The 24,974-nt window shown below is 42.6% G+C and overlaps 1 protein-coding gene across 2 annotated transcripts; it reads right to left on the bottom strand.

Annotated features, from left to right (window-relative positions):
* Positions 1 to 10,088: 10,088 nt before the first annotated feature.
* DERL1 (derlin 1) lies at positions 10,089 to 24,943 on the bottom strand. 2 transcript variants are annotated; one of them, XM_082014873.1, is made up of 8 exons: positions 24,672 to 24,943; positions 22,902 to 23,013; positions 19,597 to 19,661; positions 17,245 to 17,271; positions 15,102 to 15,197; positions 13,519 to 13,575; positions 12,244 to 12,290; positions 10,089 to 10,444 (listed from the first exon to the last, which is right to left on the bottom strand). In XM_082014873.1, exons 1-8 carry the CDS (start codon positions 24,822 to 24,824, stop codon positions 10,306 to 10,308), a joined length of 696 nt encoding a protein of 231 aa, XP_081870999.1. In that variant the 5' UTR covers positions 24,825 to 24,943; the 3' UTR covers positions 10,089 to 10,305. The 2 variants fall into 2 exon arrangements, with proteins under 2 accessions (XP_081870999.1, XP_081870998.1); XM_082014872.1 differs by having other exon boundaries at positions 12,244 to 12,354; positions 13,523 to 13,575.
* Positions 24,944 to 24,974: the final 31 nt, after the last annotated feature.

The following is a 24,974-nucleotide window of genomic DNA, read 5'->3' as shown; positions in this document are numbered from 1 at the left end:
CATAACTCCTGGCTCTCCTCCTAATCCTGACTTTTTGGCAAAAGCTGCTGATTTACCTAAATAGTTGCAAAAGAACTGAAGGACACGGGCATGGGGCAGCTTTTACATGAACAGCTCCTGCTGGCTTGTTAACAGACTCTTTCAGCAGTACTCAGCGAGACTCGTCCCAGTTCTCTGATGGTACAGCCAAAATCAATGCCTCCTCAGCATCTTGCACACCGAAATTCCTAATTCATTGTCACAACACTTTTTTTTTTTTTAAATGTAACAAGCATAAGACTAAATATAAGAGCTACTGAGAGCTTAGCAGGCTCTTACTTGACAAGAACTAGAACCGCCCTGTTTCCCATGCCTTGCATAACTGATTTTAATTTGCTACTCCTGAACCCCAGCCACCACTACCTAAGCAAGCCAAGAAACAAACTCATGGACAAGAAAGATCAGCACTTCTTTGGAATGATGTTCTTCCTGAATTATCATGTGCAGATAGCCATTTCTTAACTGACACTTACTCTTGTTCAGCACTAGATCAATGCTTCACATATGACCCAAACTACTAGTTTCTTAAAACCACCACCATTCAGGTCAGAAGACAGATGTACGAGGGTAGAGAATTAAAAAAAAGATATGCCCACATCCTATCTTTTGCAGCTGCTGTTTCAGAAAGAGGGCTCGCAGATCCAGGGCACCAATATACTGCTTTCTTCCGTCCTTCTCCTCTCCCGCCTCCGTGCACCAGCTCTTTACTGGGGCGACAGTACCAGTCAGTGGCTGTTTTCTGGCAAACACGTAGCAAAGCTGAAGCCTGACACACAGTGGCATAGTCAGAAATAAATGCAAGTCCACAGAATTGCCCTCATTTGGGCAACATACAGTTTACCATTCCCTCTGTGCCCAGCAAGGAACATCCAAGATTAAGTAAGCTTACCTTTTAGCATTTACTTTAACACAGCTTGCAGTTTTAAGATACTCCTCTTAAATGGGAAAAGATTAAAGCTTCATAGAATGGATAGCGAGTGAATTGGGAGCGCTGGCCCTACTGATTTGGCCCACGGATTGATTTAGCTTGGGTCAGAAAACTAGCAAGGTACGTATCCAGTGTGAGCCATCTTGGCAGTGGCAACAGCGCGGAGTTAAGGATCAGCAAACACGGAGATGCCATGTGCAGCCCTGCCCCTCGCTCTGGCCGGAGGGGGACCACAGTCCTGCCCCGCTGCTCCAGCCTTGGCTCCTTCAGGGCTCCTGGAATGTTTGAATGTTTCCAGGGATGGGGCATCTACCACCTCTCTAGCTCTCCTCCCGCGCTCCTCCGCTGCCCCTCAGTTCCACCGAAGCCCGCCGAGAGAGTCAGCAGGAACAAACCCATCTCTACACATTAAAAAACAAATCAAACCCATATGAATGGGACTGAATTCCCTCTGGCCTTTGAGCTATGGAGGCATCACGACAAAATTCCTCTTAGACAGCCTTCCCCAGGGTCAGGGTGCTGCCTTCACGGTCACAGAGGTGCAGTCGCTTTCCTGCTCCTCTTTTCCCTAGATTCGTCCTGCTCTCCCTCCCTCCTTCAGTAACATGCCCACGCAACCTCTTCGGGGTGGTTTTTGCTTTGAATAATGCAGCCAGGGGTCATGATTAATCACACGGTTTTCCATACTCCACTTCCCTGCTCATTGTCCCGTACCACTTGTTGAGAACCTTATCTTTATTAGCTGGTCTTATCAGGACTTGATTACACGTTAACAGAACCTCTCCTTACTCAGCAGGATTTCCTCAGGATTGCGTTGCTTTCGGCTTCAGAGCGCAGCTCTGTGGAGCGAGCCACTCCACTGGAGCCAGCCTCGGAAGTTATTGATCTAATTTAAGATGCATGAGGGGGACACAGAAAGCCGTAGGATGACTTTGAGGAACTGGCAAGAGCAGATTTAGAGCACAAAGCATTTCTATAGGGGAGCGAACGCATTAGCTTATGTTGTTTGTGTTGGCATTAAATTATACACTAATTATTTGGTCCCCATGAGCTGTGCTCTAATAGCAGCTAGAGCTCTCTGAGATCCTTCAGCACAGGGATTGCATCCGGCTAAAATTTCCCCCTACCCACTTAACTACTCAACCAAATATTACAGCTGTAGGGCCTATTGTTATCTGTCTGCTTTCAAGAAATTAGACTGATGCAGTTCTTAGAGATCTACTAGACGTTCAAGTGCAATATCACCACATCATGTACACCTCTGATAGAGAGCTTTTCCCCTTCAATACTACTATCACCTTGCCCAGGAAGGTTAAATTGCATCAACTTGTATCAACTGCTCTTGCTTTTTCTCCTTTTCTTAAGAAATGTATTATATGAAAGAATCTGTTTTTTGAGAAGGACAAAGTAGGTGGTGCAAGAGAGGTGGAAAACGCATTGTCAGAGATGAGAAAAGCTGCTTCTTAATGGGTGGCTCTGTGAACCCCAAAAGTCCATCTCTTGTGAAGGCAATTGTCCATCCAAGGACTCCACAGCCTGCTGAGAACCCCCAGTGCCAGAGAGTCCAGCAGCAGGCAGAGCTCACTGTTTGGTTAATGAGAGATACCTCTCCTTGGGAAGAGTGGTATGGCTGCAACAGCATGCCATTGCCATGGCCCTTCACACCCCCCTCTGCTCCCAAAATAGCCTACATGGGTCTTCATGGGGTGGCTCTGAGGAACAGAAACGAGGAGGAGGTTTGGAAAATTCATTAGACACTCAGTTAACACAGCTGGGGGAAAAAAAAAAAAAAAGGGTAAGACTGAAAGCACAAAAGCTCTTCTTCTGAAACAGCAGCAGCAAGCTCCAAAGAGCACGTATGGCATTTGAGGGCAATTACTCTGAGTTTAACTAATTACATTCATCAGACCATCTATATCTGGAAAACAGAGATGGATGTAAGCAAGGGCAGAGGTATTAAACTGGTTATGTCCTACCGGGGAGGGAAAACAAAAAAAAAAAACACTAAGGAGATTGGTAATTTACTGCCTGCATGACAGCCAACAGAGGAGACAAGAAAATATTATAAATTGCTATAAAACCAATATTGCTGCTGGGCACATGATTTTAAGTATCAAGACTCAACTTCTGAAAGTGGTTCGGAGTTCTTTACGTACGATGTCACGGTGGGCAATGAATGAAGAGTCCCTGTTACAGCCTGCTCAGGCTTTCTAAATCGATGAAGATTTACATTTTGCAGGTGCATCAGACAATTCCTGTAAGTAAGTCTTTCCTGCTTCTGCAGAACGCAGGCTCAGAGCAAGCAGAGGGAGCAGATGCAGGTACGATGCAGTACAGCTGAGAATATCCCCGCTCTTCCTCCTGTGCTATACCGAAATATTCAATTTGGACCTAATTCTTTGAGTGCAGTTTCAGATCAAAAAGGGCAAAGGGAGATTTGAATTACTGCCGTAACTAAAATATACAGGAAAACTAAAAATCAGATGGCAACTACCCCAATGAGAGCAGCAGCCGTGCCAGAAAGCTTTCAACCAGGAATGCAGAAACTCTCTGCCCAGAAGCTATAGGTTCTTAAACCTCTCCAGGTGCTCCCTCCTCACAGAGCAAAGGAGATAAAAACCTGTTGGCAATGATCCAAGTTAGGCCTTTTTCCAACATGCAACTCCTGTCTCAGGAAAGAGTCACAAATATTATTTTTTTGTTGTTTATTGCAATGACAAGCCACCACCACAACACTTCTGGAAACAAAGGCTGCAGAAGCGTTTTGCCTCAATCAAAATAGTAGGCTCTGATTTCAGCTTATAAGGGTTGATTTGAGCTCTATAAGCAAACAGAAAACCCATCGTATCTTCTCACCTAACTGAAAAGTCATTTTAGAAATAAAAACTTGAAGCATTTCATCCTCATCAGTATCATCTAAACGAAATATTCTCACATCCCAAAATCTCCCTTCACCACACACGCAATTTCTTTGTGATACTATTCCAGCTGCAAGCGCACACAAGTCTGCTCTCCAGCTAGGAGCCTTCCCTTCGCACACACCAAGGTTTTGCTCCTTTATTTTCGTATGAGGAGCTACCTTGACCTCTACAGCCTTCAGGAACAGCAGTTTACATCCCGAGACTTCTCTGAAACTACCTGGGAAAGGCTGTACCCCAGAGGTGCCAAACCAGGGCCGTCCCAAAACAATTCTGCCACATCTTCATCCTCGTCTGTCCTACAACCTTCTGGGTTGTGCAACCCCACAAGCTCAACACAGCCAACTAAGGAAAGTCAGATAAAGCACGCTGACTGTCAGGTCACACCTGACACTCTTCTCCTTCTCCAGATCTCAGTTCCCACAAATTATTTTTTTGTGTGTGTTTAGGTGCACTGGTCTCTCTAGGGAGCTGCTGCCCCAGCTATGTGCACCTTGGACTACTAAAGCCAAACCAGACGTTGACACTGCTAGAGAGGAGCACATCTACCCCTGTGAACAAGTGAAGACTGCGCTTAGGTTTGAATATTGCTAAAACAGAGCTGTAGAGTAGAAAAAAGGTAAATATTGTTGTACGGCATGATCCAGAGCATTTCTAATTTCAGCAAAAGTTTAAACTTCTGCAAAATTCGTGCTCTGCTGCTCGTAGATCCTGACCAGGACCTTCTAACAATATCAGTCCCTGCAAGATTCAATCTGCTTTCTTAATTTACGCAAGGGCTGAAAGAAAATAAAAGCTCTTTATTCCATCAGTTGCATAAAGCTCCGGGGTGTTCAAGCTTCTTGGTGCTGCCCCAGAATCTTGGCTGTACTTTTTCAACATTAATTGGGTTTTCATCTTAAATTACTTACCTTGGGGAAGAAAGGTGGGACAGGACAAGACTTTCTTACTCGCTTATACATTAAAAAAACCCAAACCCTCTAGCATCCGGGCTTTTGAATCAGCTTGTAAGAAAATTAATCTGTACATAAAAGCTCCTAAGTGAAAATACTGGAACATTAACATCAGTTACAGTTGGCTCCTTAGCCTGAGCCCCTAAAATAAACAAGGCCAATGCCCAAAGCACCCACAGTGCCATTTGCTTTTTTGCAATTGCTGAAATTTGTAACAGCAACAAGCACAGGCCGTTCAAAGTCAACAAACAACGGCTTAAAAAGACAGGTAAAGCAGCGTTACAGGCACGTGCTCAAGGCTTCCCACTAGTGAAAGGTTTATCATCTGCTGAGTCCAGCCGTGGGTACAAATACTAAATAGTGTCTCACCTTGCCCCTCCACCTGCTGTGGGGTAAAGGATTCGGTAGGTGAGGACAGAGACAAGCAGTGCTTTTCTTTGCAGCCTGAATGGAGACCACCACTTCCCAAGCCCAAACTGGGTAAAGCAGCACTCTGAAAAACATTCTTTGATCAGACAACGAATATAAGATGAGAAGCACACAGCCCCACTGCATGGGGAGGGACGGGCAAGAGGAAGACCCCTTAGTCTTCTTCCCTCTTGTGACTGTGACTAAACTTTGTACCCGATTGCCTGCTACAGTTTTTACAGCACTAACACTGGGCAGTGCCAGTTGAGTAAGTCTTAATGAAGACAAAGTGCTACCAAAAGCCCTTCCAGTTGGAGTAGGTGAGGGCTGTTTTGATTTTAAAACAGGCTGAGGGGTCCGTTAAGGTTAACTACAGCTAACCGATACACTAACTTTAAAGCAAAGGGAAACATCACTGCAAAGAAACCTTCTACATTTAACTAGCTACCGCAAGGCAACCTGAACTCAGTAGTGTGAAGAGATTTACCCAGCAGCTTGGCAAGCCCAAGGGTTGGTGCAGGCAAGCATCCCCACACCTCCGGTTACAGCGACAAGTGAGTGAAACCATTAATCCAGGGATCCACTCGCTGTCCTTTAATCCGTGGCCAGCCCAGGGACTAAATATACACACTCCTTTTAAGAAATAAATGTAAATACTCAGATGCGAGAAGGCGGCTTGTGGTGGGTTTGATTTTCAACGCTGCCTCCAGTTGCCGAGATCTTCATCATGGGAGACTTATGGCTAATTAGTGGTCCAGAGAAACTTGGCCATAAGAGCTGATCTGGCTTTTTGCAAGGGCTTTGTCCTTTGGGGGGTGTGGGGGAAGAAAATAAAAAACCCAAACCACCTCCAGGCACCAGAATTAAGGTTCCATCATCACTTTTCCCCTCCCCCCAACATCAACAAGATTCTGCAGAGGCCTTGGCAGCATCCCACAGTTGCAGCTCCTTTTATGCAACTTTTGCTCTCAAGTGTTGTAATCACTCCTCCTAGATCATGTTCCAGATGATAAAAGGGTGAGCCACTGCTGCGAACAGAACTCCTTTCATCACCAAAAAAAGTGCGCTTGAAAAATACAAGCAGCTGAAGTCTTTTCATCTTTTCAATCCTAGAAAACAGCACATCATCACCTTTTAGATGTAAGTACTTCTGCTTAATATGTACACATTATGTATTTAACTTAATAAAATCATGACAATATACTCAATTCTGAATTTCAAGTCACACTGTTACTATCATCCACGGCAAAACAAGAGTCTAGGGACACACGAAACAAGAAAAGCCATTTACTACTGCAGGCAATGGCAATGCTAAGAACATCTTCACCAAAATTAGTGCTCTGCCATACTACGGCAAGTACAAATTGATCCATCATCCTAAGCCTAGCACAGAACAAGGGAGAATATGAATCATCTTCAGTTTATGTACGCAGAACAGGATTACAAAGCCATTAGGTGACTTGTAATATCAGAAGCTTCAGAACGTAAATTAGTATGTCTCTCCCTCCAGCTCACTACCTTAACCATCAAGGCAAAGTGGTCTTCCTCCCTGATAAGGTACACAGTGATATATAAACACAGAAAGAATCTTACGTGCAAACAATATGCTATTCTGAAAAGTAAAGCCTCTCAGTATTCCTAACGCGACAATTAGATGACAAAATGAAACAACAGGTCCAGTTTCTCATTAAGTCACTGGCAACGCCACATCACTGAGTTGTGTTGAGAGAGGAGTTGTTGCCAAGACAAAGTTAGAGGAATGAAAGATGAAGCATTTTAGAAGCATTTGATTTTATATTCCTGGCTGTTCTGCTGACTGTTCATGCGGCTGGAGCAAAATCGAAAGGCACACACTTGCCACACTGTTCTGTCTGGTGTATTCAGTATGGACCAAGACTTCCAGTTCAAGGAGCACAACAAATTTACCCAGTGCCTTAGGTATCAAGTCCATAATCTTCTTTGATGCCTCTATGGTAACAAACAGGAACAGTGCAGTCAGATGAATGATGAAGACCAGAAGAGTCATTCAGAGGATGCTCAATGTGTCTCCAAATCAGTTAAGAACTTCAGAAGGAATTCTGACAGCTGTGCACTTCTGGCTGGACAGAGAGAGTGTATTGCAGAATTTCCAGCTTACTCCTAGAAAAGTAAGTGAACTCCATCAATCCCACAACATTTGAGGGTGAGTAGAAAGATACTTCCTCCCAGAGGACAATAAAGAATGAATCATCAAGTATAAAAAAAAAAAAAGCTGTAAAATGATAATAGCCCAGGAAGGACACAGACTGTCAAAACTCAGTGATAAACACAGACAAAGAAAATGCCTTTACGATTTTGCAAATGATCAGAGAAGACAAGACTCCCACCCAAAAGCAGGTCATTTTCTTGAGTACTTTTATCAACAGCAGGTATCACAGTGCAGCTGTCAGACATTTCCCAGGGACATGCAGATCACAAGGCTTGTCTTCAGCTGAAATTCGATTTAGTGAAACAGAGACAGTAAGAGATTAAAATTTTAATTTAAAACTTTGCCAACAAAAATTGATTACAAAAAGGGAAATTATCTGTACAAAATAAGAAAGGAGGTACCCATTTAGCAAGAGACTGTCGTTGTCAGTGTACACTGGAGGACAAACAGTGCTTCAGGTCAAGTGACAAGTGAGAGAAAAAACCAACTCAGCTTGTCATATGGAATTCTGAAGTGAATTTTCCACAAACCAAAGTAAATTGACTTGAAGCAGCTCAAAAGCTAATCAAGAGTTATCAGAAGTCTATCTTTTCCTCTTAATTTATAGAAGGAGGATGCACTAGAAAGCAGGACCCAGCACAGTGCACTGGGCCAGGACAATGACTTTTGCCATCCTTCCTCCCACTGAAGCCTCCTTCTGGCCTTCTGTACAAAGATGTTCTGCAATTTGAGTGTGCCAGGGTTTTAGCCGAGTCACCAACTATTGCATCTTCACTTAACAGTTAGGTCCTGACTCAAAATGAAGACAAATGCTTTGGAGACAGTGGTACAACTAGGACTAAACACCAACTGCATCATGACTCCTATAAAAATGATGGTTCTCAGACTTTTCAAATTAGTGTCAAGTAACAGCTGTCGGTTGGTCAACAATAGATTAGTATTTACAACACTGCAGTCCTCTTTTCTACCTACTGTTTTATACAAAGAAAGAGACAAGAGCATCTTTAAAACTTATCACTGAATGGACAAAAATGGCAGGTGATTTCTGAACTCCATGTTCCTGTAAAACCTAAGCAAACAATATAGTCATTACCAGTTTTCTACATTTTTCCACAAGTTGGATCAACATTTTCCTTCACCAAGTTGCAGTGAAGAAACGGAGTATGCATTTTTCTTTTTTTCCAAACAAGCCAGCTGAAAACTTCCAGTCCAACTGCTTGTTTTCCACCCAGTTTCACATTAAGTAGTATTTACAAGTTTTTAAACCTTCAGAACCCGGGTTTAGTGGAGAAACAAAATAGTAATAAAAATCTTTTGGCCCAGATTCACTTCACCTACTTATAGATACCTGAGATAGGACCTAAGTTGTGGCAGAACAGCCTTCTGTAACCAGACAAAAGCTAAAGGGAAATTCAGTCAAAGACTTGAATATCATCCTAGTGACGGTGCTCTTCTTCCTCCAACTACAAAACAAAAAGGAAGCAACTATATTCCTACTTAGAAGTCTTGGTTAAGCTAGGAACACAATTACTCTAAGCTTAAGTGTTGTCATTTATGTGAAACTAAGCCTTACCTTGCTCACTAGCAGCTCCCATCTAGAGGAGTCAGGGACAGCTACCTTTTAAGAATGCTGAGACATGCATGAGTCCTCCTTAAAGCTGGGGAAACCAAGATAAGTAGGAAGTTTGCTCAAGTCCGTGCGGTGAGTCAGTAACAAGCTAGCATTACAGCTTCCCGGATCTTAGCCCTATGCTCTGCCCACAGGAACCCAGGAAAGGAAAGGAAAACTAATGTACAGAATCATTCCCTTCTCCACATCAAGAAGTTTTACCAAAAAAAGTACAGATACTAATAAACACTGTACATAATTTCTTATTTGACAATGAAATAGTCCTGTAGTAAAGCAATCTGTACTATTGTATCTTGACCCTGGAAAAGTTTATTTCCAGCTTTGATTCTTTGACGTCTTAAAGCTTTTAAGATTCAGTTAATAAAGACAATGCTGCAGTCAGTACCCTTTACATTAACCACAACGTTATGTTACATCTTCTAGTTTAAGTAGTATTTGTGCTACCCAATTTTGCAATCAAAATAGAAACCTCAAAGACAAAAATTCACAGATGTCAGGGGGGAAAAAACCACCAAGCCAGTCAACTTCAGTTAAAACAGAGCAAGCCTTGTAACGTGCCATAAAGAGTTCAGAGACTTCAATTCTGTAAATATCTGTTATTGCCTTTTCAAATTAAAGCCCTCTTGTGCTTAGTCTTGCCCATCCCATGCTGTGGCAGGTAGGACAAATGCTGCAATGGCAAGAAAAAACACCCCTCAAAATACAGCTTAATAATGGAAATGAAACATTTGCACTTTGCTTTATGAATGCAGCAGAGAGATATCACTTAAATAGTATTTCCAAAGATGCTGGGACTTAAGCACAGCAATGGAAAAAGTCAGCTTCCTAAACTTTGGGCTTAGTTTGATCCATCTGCCTCACATTGGATTCTGACCTTACCACAGTCAACAAAGCTTTTAACACACCAGGTGAGACAGAACACCGTTAGCTTGTTCCATCACATTACAGAACAAGACAGCATAATGGATGCCCATTGTGACAGACAGACAATACTGTATAAAGAAGGCTTTTTTTTAATGGCAGAATCAAATTGGACACTACTGGCTAACTTCGAGCAAGATCTACATTTTTCCCTTCTGGAGTTTTTATTTTTTCTCTTCAACCAGAAACATTCTTTCTAATCCTTTAAATCCAACAGTACTACAGAGAGCTCAGTTCTTAAGCATGCTCTGCACCAGGAAAGGTCGGTCCTACGTCCAGTTAGAACCAAAGAGTTGCAGTTTTCCAAGGGAAGGAGTTCTTCACTGGTCACCTAGCCGGAAACCTTGGCCCCAGTTGTGTCTTCCACCACCCTGCTGATCTTCTGCAGCTCTTCTCATGCTAGCAGGTGGGACACCAAACCCCGACACACCTCCTCTCCTATTTGGCAGCCAGCGGTACCTAGGACAAGCCAGAAGAGAAGGAGAGAGTTTGAGAAACAGCTGTACCTTGGGGGTAAATGCCAGACTACTTTTGCAAGCAATTCCTTTTAGCTGCTAGACTTTTCAATAAAATTGGCTTTTCACAGCAGTATTTCACAGAATTCTTTCCAAATATAAGCCCTCAGGACACTAAGAAGTGGGAATTCTGGGGAACTTCCATCTCTGGGATATGGTTATATACAATAATCCAAACACAGAAAAAAACACATGGTAAGGGAGTCTCATTGTTGAGAATAAATGCTGTGATACAAACTTAATTCCCCTAACTTCTCTTCCTTTTTTCCTGGAGAAATAAGAATTTTAAAAAATTCCAAATCCCTTCTGAGCACCTGTCTGTCTCCAATAGTTACAAAGCTCCTGTTGTCACAGCATCCAACCATCTCACTGCTCTCCACGTAAACATTCCTGAGGAACTGAGGACCAAACAGACTAAGGGAAACAGGCTCAAGCAACTAGCTTGTCTGAAATAAAAGTTCAAGTGACCTGGCCAGAGCGAGTTAGAGCTGTAAGACCTCATCATCCAACTTGGGCTGCCATCTAAATAGACAGTGATCTAAAATACAGCTTCTGCATTTTGCAAGGGGTGCCATCGATGCAGTCATTTCTGCTCTACAATAGTTACTCTGAGCTCCTGCAAATCCCTTGTTGAATTTCACCATAAAAATCTGAGGCCCAGACATAAAACACAAATTCCTTTCTACAAGAAAAATGATCCTGTATAGAAAAAGTTTTTCATTATTATATTAAAGGTATCTGTAATTCATCACAGCTTTTTTTTAACACAACATTGCAGTGCAAAGACAGAATTTATCCCTCTTTAGAGATGTTTGCAGTACTTTGTATGAGGAATCAAGAGAATTGCACATAACCAACAAGACTGATGGCAGTTACAGAGCTGTTATTACCTTGAAAGACATAAAAAAAAAAAAAACAACGCCAAAAAAACCCCACACCCACATTTTGTCTTCTAGTCTTTATGGAAAATTAGGTTTATCAGAAGGTAAATATTATATATGTGGCAAACACAAATATAAAGCTTCCCTACCCATTAAAACTTGTACAGAAAGTGTAACTGTAATTCAACTATGCATCTTTTAATTAAGACTTCATGCTATAAAAAGGGTTAACTGAGTTGCTAACTAAAGGTTGGTAGAGAAAGAAGATTTACAACCCAAAAGGATGAGGACAACGGAACTTAAGCTACAAACTTTGGATTCTGATGATAGTATTTCAGCATCAAAACAATGAACAGGTTGCAAGAAAAAGCACTTCAAAAACCAAACCCTGCAGTCTCAGTCAAGGTGAGCAAAGCAGAATACATATTATAGTCCTGAACAAGTCTACAACTGACTCCTGTTATTGTTACGGGTTGCTGAACTGGTAGCTACTGTAATGATACATGGAAATACAGATAAAAGATCATACATGGGAGAAACCAATTTTTTTAATACCATCTGATAATTTTTAGGGAGTTCTCTTTACTACAGCTCAATTCACTAGCAGAACTATGGCTTTTACTCTCACTCTTAAAGAGTGGGTAAAGGACACAAGCCATCCATAGGGGTAACAAAGAACATGGGCCACTTAGAAGAAACTCAACATCTTTCATGACTCAGCAGCACAGTCACTATGACAGTCTGAAGCAGGCTGATTTAGCAAAATATTTTACACTTCACAATCCCAGCAAATGTAAGTTTGATGAACAATACAGAAAATTGGACCAAACAAACAGTGAGCTAAAGAATAAAGCCAGCTTACAGGAACTGAGGTGTGGACAGAAAATTCCTTCCTCCCAAATCCATTGGATATTTAAACATTAAGAAGAAATACAGGTGTCCAACCAGATTTCCTATCAGCTCATTGATGACTCTGCAAGGCAAAAGAAAAAAAAATTGTTTCACATGCTGTCTTCTCTGAAAGTAAATGAGTGAACACCTTCTGTCAGTTACTGCTGTTCACCTGCCACAGGCATTGGCAGGGCCACGAGCCACTGAAAATTTCCCTTCCCTCAGCATTTTGCAGACACTTCTTTAGAAAGGCCAGCCCTCAGTGCCAACACACCAACAGGCTGTTCCACCCTCCTTTCCAAGCCTTCTCTACATTCTGTACTGAAAATGCAATTAAATACTTGTTTACATCAGGGAATTAGACCGTGCAGCTATTAGTGGCTAAAATAATAGTCTGCCGAGCTTGAGAAGTTACTGCTGTTTTCACTGGACAACCTGTCTCCTGCTGTACTGAACTGTTTTATTCCCAGTTTTGCAAAAATACCGCTGAATGGAGGCCCTTGAGTATCTCCTGTCATGCATAGAAACAGCAGGTATCTAACAGCAAGCAGTTTTCTCAAGTGACGGATGAGTCAGTAGGAGGCACAGCCAGCAAAGGGAATTTGGTTTTGCTGTACTATGTTCTTCTTTTATAAATCTACCACATAACTTGTTATCGTCACTCATTGTGTTACAGCGTCACCAAGAGGCCCCAGCCAACGCAGGGCACCAATGGGAAAGACCGTGCACAGAGAGGATTTCTGCATCATGGAGTTTAGTCAAAGAAACCCAAGACAGACCAGCGAATTCAGCAGGTGCTAATATGGCACTCTGTGGGCTTGTTATTGCCATTTCCCCCTGCTTCACAAGCTGAAAAAAACATCACGCTGTGTGAGATTGTGAGGGAAAAGAAGTAACAGCGCTATCAGAGTCAAGCTAAGTTTGTTTCTAAAAACAGTAATGATGGCTGCTCATAAGGGATGACATCTTTCTTTACTGTGCATTACTTTTTTAGTAAGGAAAAGGCCTAATGAATAGATTTACTAGAAATAAACCAAATCCTTATTACTTTCTCCTCACCTACATTCTCTAATTCTCACATGCACATGTCCTCTTTGCTTTTATCTTAAATTACCACCACATGACACTGAGCAATACCAGTCAGATTATACAGTTTTAACCCTATTATATTGCTTCTAAATTCAGCAAGAAGTTCAAAAGCTGTAAAAGCTTTTGTAACTTCTAAATGGACATAATAAACAAATACGTACGATCCACCAATAATGTAGTTGAATCCCAGAATCACCCACGGAAGGTAACAAGCCTGAAAAAGAATGGGGACAGAGAAGCTGCTAAGTACAAGTTAAGGACATAAACCTGCTCAACTTCCCACTGCACTCATAAACATGATTATAATCTCAATGTTTTAGGCATTACACAAATCCTCATATATTAACTTAAGCAGATTCTACCTAACAAGGTAGGATACTTAAGAATAACTCAAAACTGAACGACCACTGTAATTCTTAGACAAATCACAATCATTTAAACGTTATAAAGTAGATGCATTTTTTGCACTCTATGTTCCAGAGCAAGCTTACATCTGAAACAAAGTCCTAATATTTCTGATTTTGAAAAGGTCTGAAAACAGTGATCAAGAGAGTTTTCGCTACAAGATCTGTCAGAAACAGATAAGGTTGCACAGGAAAGAACAATTTAAAATATCAACCTTTTGTCACTATGGTGTCCCTACATTCAACTTGTATCCAGGTTAATGTTTATCAGGATTTTTTTTCCTGTTTTCAGACCAATTAATTTCAGTTGCCAGGACACCTTCTCCGTAAAGCCACACCGAGTGACACCATATGGAAGACCATGACGAAATTGGTCTTTGCCGCGTCTCAAGGAGCATATAGCTATGTGAAAGCATGGGACATGCTTGAGAAGCGGGCCCATGTAAACCTCATGAGGTTCAACAAGGTCAAGTGCAAGGGTCCTGCACCCAGGTCAGGTCAACCCCTGGTATCAGTACAGGCTGGGGGATGAAGGGATTGAGAGCAGCCCTGCCAAGGAGGACTTGGGGGTCCTGGGGGATGAAAAGCTGGACATGAGCTGGCAATGGGAACCTGCAGCCCAGAAGGCCAACCGTCTCCTGGGCTGCATCCAAAGCAGCGTGGCCAGCAGGTCGAGGGAGGTGATTCTGCCCCTCTGCTCCACTCTGGGAGACCCCACCTGGAGTCCTGCGTCCAGCTCTGGAGCCCTCAGCACAGGAAAGACATGGACCTGTTGGAGCAGGTCCAGAGGAAGCCACAAAAATGCTCAGAGGGATGGAACACCTCTCCCACGAGGAAAGGCTGAGAGAGTTGGGGTTGTTCAGCGTGGAGAAGAGAAGGCTCTGGGGAGACCTTCTTGCAGCCTTCCAGTACTTAGAGGGAGCTTGTAAGAAAGATGGGAACAGACTTTTTAGCAGGGCTTGTAGTGATAGGACAAGGGGTAATGGTTTTAAACTAAAACAGGATAGATTTCGACTACATATAAGGAAGACTTTTTTTTTTTTTTTATGATGAGGGTGATGAAACAGTGGAACAAGTTGCCCAGAGAGGTGGTAGATGCCCCATCCCTGGCAACATTCCAGGTCAGGTTGGACAGCACTCTGAGCAACCTGAGTTGAAGATGTCCCTGCTCATTGCAGGGGGGTTGGACTAGATGACCTTTAAAGGTCCCTTTCAACCCAAACTATTCTATTATTCTATGACATCTTTAATAAGAGAAAATGTTTATATTTTTCTCCTCATCCCCTTCACGTGCATCTTCTGGGCAGAAACTCTTCAAGTATCCTGTCTGACATACCTTAAATCTTGTTCCAAACCAAAATGATACAATCATGTCTCTGTTCAGCTGGGCCCACACATAAAGCACTGACATGATGAGTGGAATCATCAGCAACTACAATGTTAAAAAAAGGAAAAAAAAAAAAAAAGGCAAAAAGTTACCATCAGTTTCACAGAAACTGGAGAAACTTAAACAGGCAGCAGGAGCTACAAGCTCCAAAAATGGCTTGTAAGCATGATACATCAGCAAAATCGTTAAAGATTTTCCCAGAATCTTTTCCACCATGTGTCATGGATCTGTTCAAAAGCTATTGAGAAAGGTAAGCAGGAGAACCTACTTGGTCATTCTCTCTTGCAAGACTGCCAAAGCAAAGGGCTCCAACTTGCATCAAGCAAAAGAGCAGCTGTGGTGAGCTCTCCTGTTCGGTACCACACCTACAGCACAGTTAGTGACGTATTTGTGCCACAATCATTTCCATTCACAACCCAGGGCACTAACCCAAACACAGGCATCTGGGTCTAAGCTAATATGCCAGATGAAGTGTTACTCCATCGACCTGCCAGCTATGTCCCCCTCAGAGCACCACAGAGGGAAGGTGCACCAGTAAATCACCATTTTAGAGTACCACAGCCAGCCTTGGCAAAACCACCTTGGTAGAGCTCGGAGTTAACCCCTGCTCCAAGCCAGGAGATGAGACTGTTTCAAATACCTCCTTACTGTGCCTGTATATGAGCTGATTGGACCAATTTCTAGTAAAGCAAATATAAAGCACTATTTTAGCTACCTGCTGATTTCTAAACTGAAGACAAACTGTAACAGCAACATTTTCATGAAATGCTATAAGCCAGCTCCTGCATTTGGAAAAAGAGGTTAAAACCCACCCCTTCCAGAGTGCCTCTATTCAACAGGTTCCACATTAAAGCTGGCACAACGGCATCAGTCCAGCCTTCCCCAAGCCTTACAGTGCACCAGCAGCCTGACTCATCACACAAGCACCTTAGGGTCTTTATTAAAACCATTTTTATTTTACTGGAAAAACAAAGTAGTTTCTAATTTCTGAAAGTATTTGACATGGGAATAGAAGTGCATCTATCCTACTCTATCTTCTCACTGTCAGGCAAACCACTCAACACAAGCAAAAAAACTTTATTTCCAAGAAAAACTCATTTGTACATCAAACCACTGGTTCTCTTTTAAACAATACTTTGTATGCAGATATAGAACAATTTTAAGTACCTTTTTAAAAAGATACAAATCAACATAAGCAGTCTAAAATTCATACAATGTATGGGTGACTTCAGCATGCTTTTGAAGAATTTTGTGGCATCTCCCCCACAGCAAAAAAAGTTGAAGTGTGAAGTTATGAATAGCCCTTTGCAGAACTCAGTCCTTGCTGCAGATGCGTGATCGCTACTTTTGTCTACCAGGGGAGCCTGATAAGTGATCTAATAAATGCTAAGATAATATTGCACAGAATATTAAAGATATTGGTGCAGGCTTTGGGTGATGGGGACAGAATAAGATGAGGAGACAACAGCAGAGGCAGGCTGAAGACATGCAGCTATCTGATACTCTGTTGTGTCGAAGAAACACTCCCCCGTTTCCCCCCTTAATATTTGGGGACATAAGAACTACCTCATTGAAACTGGTTCTTTAGACCACTATTTTAACCAGTCTTGTGAGGATTTTGCACTTCACAGTTCTGATCTGAATCTGAAGCTGCATTTTTCACAAGAAGTTCTGCTATTGGCAAGTAAAAGGCACGCTGAATTTGAGAAGACTAATGAACCCAAGAATCATTTTTAGATAAAAAAGTAAGAATGCAGATCCACATTCATCAGAGGAAACGGTGCGTAGGTGACATCTTGTGTCCATTTTAGTAAAAGGCTGAACAATTCCTGACTGCAAAGAGACAATTTTCACTCCTCGACTCCCTAACTAGGTTAGGAGTGGCCAAGTCAGATACAGACTTGTGACATTAGCTGAGGCTAACCCAAACTAAAAAATTAACGAAACATACAGAGCAGTCTATTTTGACATAAACTAAACCAGCCTGGTTTAACTATGTTCTAGTTATGCCGATAATGCTCTCTTCTATGAGGTCGTTAGGTAGCCAGAAAGTTCCATAAGATTATTATTTAAGAAACTGCACTGCACTTACCTGCATGTCCATTGCCAAGCCAGTTATCTGTCATTGCACCATTAAGGAAAACGCAGCAAAACCTGACAGACTAGAATGCCAAAAAGAAGCTGCACACACAGTGAACACAGAAGCAAAGGCCTTTAATGTTTACAATTAAAACAGCATTCCTGTGTAGTATTAAGTTAACCACTGGAAAAAATTAAAAATCTCCAATGATCTAGAGACACAGTTTCAATAATTGCTTTTCAGTAGTCTTTCAAGCTACCACCTCAAGTCATTACCCTGAGGGCTGATGGATGCACTGACCTTCCCTCCCTGATGAAACTGGCTAACTACAAACTCAATCAGTCCTTGTATAAAAGCATGTTACAAGTTTAACAGCTAGATTCTTTCACTAGTTTTTTAAAAACTAAAATGTTGTTTTTCTAACTAAAGAAATAATACATCATAAAAAAACAACAATATATTGCCACTGAGTCACAGAAAACAAATAATTTATTTAAGTGCATCAATGCAGGCTTTTAATACTACTCTCCTACCTTGGAACCCAAAGGATCTACTTGCCACAGTAACTGCTGAGTAGAAACAATTGCTGAAGAACTTTGCTATGATCAGAATGCTTTTAACAGTTCATGAATGTGTATAAAATGGCACCAAGCATCTTCCCAGATCATGCACCCATCTTATGTAAGGGAACAAGCAACTGGAAGCTTTTAAATGATCAGTTTGAAAGTCAAGTCACAATCAGATTCATCTAATAGCTCACAGCCAACAGCCTGCAACAACAATGAAGCTGAGGATTTTCTTAACAACGTAACTAAACCCACACTGTTTTCCTAGTTACTGCTGCGGCTCAACAGGACTAGCAGGAATGGCAAACCCTTTCATACAGTGGAATGCGACTTGAGATAGTTAATCTATTGACAAAGGTGGCAGCATTTCTACATGCTAGCTTCGCTGGCTGTATCTGGTTCACACTGATGTCACTACTCCCTTTTTTCCACATGCTGTGCCACTGCAAATTGCTACAAGGGGTAGCAACAGCACAAACAGAATGAGAGCATATCCAAGGATGGAGGTTACACAACCTCTCTTGGCAACCTGTGCCAGTGTTTGACTGCCCTTACAGTAAAAATGGTCTGTCTTACTTTTAAATGGAATTTCTGTGCTTCACTTTGTGCCTGTTCTCTCTTGTCCCTCCACTGAGCACCACTGAGAGAAGTCTGGCTCTGTTTCCTTTACTCCACCCGCCTACCACCATGTATTTATCCACACGGATAAGACATCCCTGATCCTCCTGTTCTCCAGGCTGCACAATCCCAGCTCTCTCAGCCTCTCCTCATGCAACAGATGCTCCAACCCTTTAATCATCTTCATGACCCTTCACTGAACTCACTCCAGTATGTCCATGTCCCTTGTACTTGGGAAACTGGAGCTGGATGCAGCCTCCCATATGTCTCAATGGCTGAGCAGTCAGTAGTCATCACCTCCCTCGACCTGCTGGCAGTGCTCTGCCCAATGCAGCCCAGGAGGCTGGTGGCCACTTCTGCCACAAAGGCACATTGCTGCCTCATGGTCAGCTTGGTGCCCAGCAGGACCCCAAGGGCCTTTTCTGCAACGATGCTTTGCAGACTGTCAGTCCCCAGCCTGTCCTGGTACCTGAGGCTGTTCCTCCCCAGGAGCACTTCCCTTTGCTGAGCTTCATGAGATTCCTGACCAGCTCACTTCTCCAACCTCTCAAGATCCCTCTAAATGGTAGCACAACCATCTGGACTATCAACAACTCCTCCCAGTTTTGTATCTAAGACCTAAAGAAAATTCAGGTAGAACAGCACAGCTCATGGAAAAACTGTTTCCCAACATTCCCAAACCAACAGGCCCAGCTTCTTCAGGAAGTTGGTTCAGTGTAGATATTGCAACACTGCTTTCGCAGACTCAGATGACTTGTACCCAGCAGGTAAAGGATCTCCCTATGAGGTACCCCTGAATTTCCAGCTCAGGGAATGGTAGAGATCAGACCTGTTTGTACATGACAGCCTAAACACACTAGATTCACTCTTAGCCCATGCAGCAATCCATAACAGTGGCTAAATGAAGCAATACAGCAAACACCACGGAAGCTCATGCAGCATGGGCTAAGTTTCATATGAGCAGAACTCTAGTCCCCAGATTACATACCTGTATCAGTACATTTATTAGTGTTCTCCCTGCAAGCTGCTCACTACCTTTCCAGGAAGGTTAAAAATTCACCTGTGAACATTTGCTACATTTGAAAAACGTTAGTTGCTAAAACTTGGTCTTCGAATGTATTTTAGGCAGAAATAGAAGAACCAAAATATTCTAAAACTTCGATGATGAGCAGAAGGATACAACAATGCAGATCCAATTAAACAGAAGCATGAACATGTAATCTGCTGGCCTTCCATCAAAAGCCCCTGTAAATAAGGTAAATAAAAAGAATTGTTAGGAAAGGTACTGAAATTTTGATAAATTAAGACTTTTTTTTCACTTTTAGGAGTCTAAGAAAAGCTCAGTTAATAACAGTTGTACTACATGCAGTCTGTGGTTTACGACTTTTTTTTAAAGGCCTTATTTTTCACTCCTATAGGTTGTTCTATTATAAAACATTCAGCCTATTGCATTAAGTGCACACACAGAGCAGCTCTACTCAAAGAACACACTGTAACTCTGGAGGTAAGTGATTTTAACTTCACAAGACTTCAAAATGGAGTTGGACCCCATCCTTCATAAGAAGCTGCCAGTCAGAAGCACACAATAAGGAAATATGCTTGCACAGAAAAAGCAGAGACACCAAGTTTAGTGATCGAGTCATGTGAAAACCAGCCCTTACTTAGGCAAATTGCATCTTCTTTGCATCATCTAGTCAGACTCATGAGATATGATAGTTTTTACACTCCAGAAAAATGAACATACATGACAAGGAGGGCACACAGTTTGCAAACTGTGGTAAAAGGCTGGGACGGACCTCAGCATTTGAGCAAGACTGCTATCAACTTTCATATAGCTCCAGGCAGGCAAGGAAAGCCTGAGAATACTCCTGAAACAGTATTCTGTATTCACACAAAGTGCCAAACAGTGCACCAAGAACAACCTGAATTACATACTAATAATTAAACATCAAAACGCCATCAGCACTATTTAGCTTCTTACAACTACTTTATAAGTCCCCAAATACTTAAAGAAAGAAAATCTATTTCTAAGCATTAGCTTTTTATAACAACTAGAGTAATTCAGCCTATGCAAAACAAAACTGATATTTTAGTGATTTTAAATTTAAGTTCAGCAATGCAAGTTACACAATGGGAAAAAAACAAAACCAAACAACTTTGAAAAACTATTTTGGAAAGTTTTAAAGTTGGAGAACTACAAAAACTGGAGTTTTCTCCTTACTGTTTCCATACAACAAATAGAAACAAATACAGAGAGGAAGCCGACTAACCCTATAGAAACTCCAGCACAGGAATTCCTCCAGAATAGGAAAAAATCAAAGATATTATTCCCTTCAAGTTTTTCACTTGTTATCTAGGAGATTACTAACAAGAATATTAGACAAACTATTTAAGTTGGCTTTCCAATTAATATCTAAGAAAACTGAGCTACAGAGTGACAAAAAGTTCAGCACAAGGTGAGAGGTGAGCCCACTGGGTCCTTTAGTAGGGCCCAGGGTATAATCCAGTCACTGGGGAAGACTCATAATCTCATCATTAGTACTGCTGGGGAGTGAACTCTGCATATTCGGCTTTCTCCGTTATGTTCTTCTCCAACAGAAACAAAACAAAAACACATCAATCTCCTTTTCCTCAGGAAGCTAGAGGTCAGTTTGTTAGGAAAGCACATGCACAGTACAAAATCATACGGGTATTTTTGACAGCTAAATTTGAAGCTAGCATGCAAGACCAGTGTATGCTCAAAAGCCATGTACAACCCTGAAAATAGAAGTTTCACTTCCTCAGTTTCACAGACAAAAGGAGGCATAGACCTACACTGATTTCCAACTGTAAATATATTATCAGCAATTTATACACCTTCCACTTTTAAAAGGATTCAAGCCTTTTTCGTAGAGAGGAAGGACCGGCCTAACAAAGAAATTCATTTATACCCACAAAAATGACTGTAATATAAAAGAAATACATTGATCCAAACACCACCACAGCTGACTTCCCAGTTTCAAAATCCAGATATGTTGTACAGCACAAATGTAAATTTACTGCTGAAAGAATTTACTCCCTTCCACGACACTTCTGCAACAGCACAAACAAGAGCATTTTGTAAGTATATGTACACGCAGAGACTTCTTATAATTTGCATACAGAATAGTTTGGGCTGGAAGGGACCTTTAAAGGTCACCCTGTCCAACCCCCCTGCAGTGAGCAGGGACTTCAACTACATCAGGTTGCTCAGAGCGCCATCCAACCTGACCTTGAAGGTTTCCAGGGACAAGGCATCTACCACCTCTCTGGGCAACCTGTGCCAATGTTTCACTACACTCATTGTGAAAAATTTCTTCCTTATATCTAATCTAAATCCACCCTCTTAGTTTAAAATCGTTATTAATCAGGAACTCTTACTACACATAGCTTTGCACAGTAGAATGTCATAACTGCCAGTACAACGGTTCATAATCTACTGCAGAAAGGCTCAAAGAGAAGGAGGAACTGTTTCTAGCTATTAAACTACTACTTACTTTCACTAAGAAAACAATCAAATACAATCTGACACCACTCCCTTGCTCTGCTACTCTTCTTACAACTTAAAAGGGATTCCACAATACTCTCTGGATGACAGATTTACTGGAGATCTGTTCTCTTGTTAGACTTCCCAAACATCACCTTGCAATGCATTTCCACTTACACCATCAGTTCTAAGACTCCATTAGAACTACACCGAAATTCTTGTTCATAAAGGATTTCAGGAGGAGCTTGGCTTTGCAAATACTTCAGTCGGAACAATTTTTGTCCAGCTTTAATGAACTGTGCAGTGCAAAATGAAACCAGTTTTGAAAGTACCTGTAACAACAATCTCTTTTTTGAGAGAAATGATCCACTTTCTCATCTCCTTTCTTCCACTCTTAATTTTTCTCCCTAACTGAAAATCCAGCTGGTTTCTTAACTTTTTCACATTTCTATTTGACAGAAGTGTACACTTCATTTGTACAAGGTATCTCCCTATTCAACATAATCGATAGAATAATACAGGGCAGCATCATTGCCTTTTAAAAATGGAAAAACTGATGTTATTTTCTCAAGATGGATATATCCATTATGACATATGCTCTATCATCCTTTCCTGTCAAAGGACATCAGACACAAGAAAACAGAGGTAACATCATCCTTTAGTCTCTATCCCTCATTTCCCAAAATCCAACAACTAAAAGCATCAGGCCCTCCTACTGAAAGAAGCATCAAGTTCAGATCCTAAATGAACAGGCTCCCTGCCAAAGGGAATGAGTCAGTCACAGAAAATTAGTTTTCAGAGCAGTTTCCCATTGACCAACATAAGTGGGCACAGAGATGAGCCATCTTTCTCACGATTCTGTCTGAACCGGCCACAACCCCATTGCCACAAACATTCCCAACAGAAGCTCTGAGAATGCTTAGTCTCTATCAACTCCGAGCAGAGTTCACCATGTGCACACAATTTAATGGATAACATACCTGTTTCTAATCGTGATGAATATTGATACAAGAAATACAAATTCACCAAGTAGAGAAATCCTGTTCCAGGTCCCACTGGGAAGAAGAAAGTTGCAGTAATTGGCCGCCAGATCTGTCCAGATCAAAAGAGAAAGATATATTTATATACTGAAGAATGAACCCATAAGCGTAGGCTTTTTTCTTTTTGTTTGTTATCAATTACTTGGAAAATCAAGGAGAAGATTAGAAATAGCCCCAAGTATCAATTACTGCTGCTTCAGCAGCCTTTACAGTTTTTTGTTTTTTTTTTAATCTGATAAGCAAAGCTATTAAGACTACAACAGAAATCACACATTACTTCCCAGATCGCTTCCATCACATCTTTGCAGTATTGAATCTTTAATACGGTGCAAAAGGGATATGCTTGCTAGGATGCTACCCTGTTTTAAAAGCATCCATACAGAACCCGTTTTACCTGTTGCACAGAGGCCAAGGAATTCATACAACGGCCTTTAGCATACCATTCCAGACAGCGCGTGCTGCTCTGAGCATTTTGCACCTGCTTTAGAGAGTCTCCCAACTATCAATACCGGGCACAGCCAACTGCATGGCAGCATGTAGCACGGACAGAAAATGAATTTTTGAACGAGCTCTTTAACCAGCAACATTTCCAAACAGAGTATTGGGATCCTGAACATCACAGTTCCAGAAGGAATAACAGAACTAGAGGAAAAAGCAGTCATTTAAGCTACTAAATTTTGAGGACAATACATGAAACAAACTACAGACAGAGCTACCTTTTTATCTTTATTTGCACTCGGTCTTCACTGAAGATATAATCAGCACATATAATAGAAATTTAAAGGTTAGGATCTTTTCTCTTCCTTTACTTTCATTTTCATGTTCATCCAAGGGACTCTCTACCCCTACACACCTGCATACCAAACCACTGAACCTGTAACCTCCCAGTGCAAGGGAAAAGACTGCGTACACTTTGTGACCACTTTTGATCTTGCTAACACATCGAGAAACACTGTACAACTAAAATCTCAGCATTTCAATTGTAAGCTTATGTCAACCATACTTAGGCATAGAAGTTGACAACCCCAAACAAGCTTCTTCAAATTCCAAGCAAGAAACGCTAAGAAGGTGTAAAAGATACAGTTCTCTAGTTCTGCCTTAATATCTCCAGAGCCACCTGCAGTTTAAGACAGTTGCACACCTGCCTGCAACCTCTGTTGCCAAAGTCACACAGGCACAACCGAGGCCAGGCAAGTCACCTGAAGCCACAGCCACAGGTGTTACGGTTACAGAGTGCCTTGGCACCACAACCGGTGCCAGCCAGAACGAAAAACAGAACCAGAATGAGATGCAAGATGAACCACAGGGCCTACCAGGGGCCGCAGCCCTCCTTGGCTCACCCAGCGGCCCTGGCAGGGCTAGGCACCACAGCCTGTGTCACCTTGGTGGGGAGCCCGGGGCCTGCGGCGGCAGAGCACTAGCTGCGCTCGGGGCCCAGCTCGCAGGCGTTGTATAGATTAAGCAGGAAGGTAGGCCCGGCTTCCCGCTCGCGGTGATCTGGGTCACTCCTAAGGGCTGTCTTGGTGTGCGGCTCCCCCGCAACGCGGCCACGGAGGGCAGGGAGGGGGGCAGCCCCCGTCCGGAGCCCTCAGCCCCGCAGCACGATCAGCCGCTTACTACAACTCCCAGAATGCCAAGCTCGCCCCGGACTGGGCTCTCTCATGGCGCGGGCGCCGCAGGGCACGCCGGGACCGGTAGTGTGGCCCGTACCTGGAAGCGATTAATGAAGGCGTCGGGCCAGAGGAAGAGGTATACGGGGCTGACGAGGCCCAGCTTGCCGATGAGCGGCACTGCGATGGAGCCGGCGAACCAGTAGCGGGTGATCAGCGGGATGCTCCGGAACCAGTCCCCCAGGTCCGACATGTCGTCGCCGCCGCCGCCACGCCCGGCCGCGGCCGAGGCCTCGCTACGAACCAGACGTTGAGGGAGAGGCGAAGGTCCGGCCGCGCTCCGCCCGCTGCTCCCGCCACCGCCCCAGGCAAGGAGGGAAGCCCCGAGCCAGACGTGGCGCCG

This window comes from Phaethon aethereus (genome assembly GCF_964289735.1).
Source record: "Phaethon aethereus genome assembly, chromosome: 2".
Classification (NCBI taxonomy): domain Eukaryota; kingdom Metazoa; phylum Chordata; class Aves; order Phaethontiformes; family Phaethontidae; genus Phaethon; species Phaethon aethereus.
The sequence above is the reverse complement of the archived record's forward strand: the minus strand, read 5'-3'. Positions and strand labels throughout refer to the sequence as shown.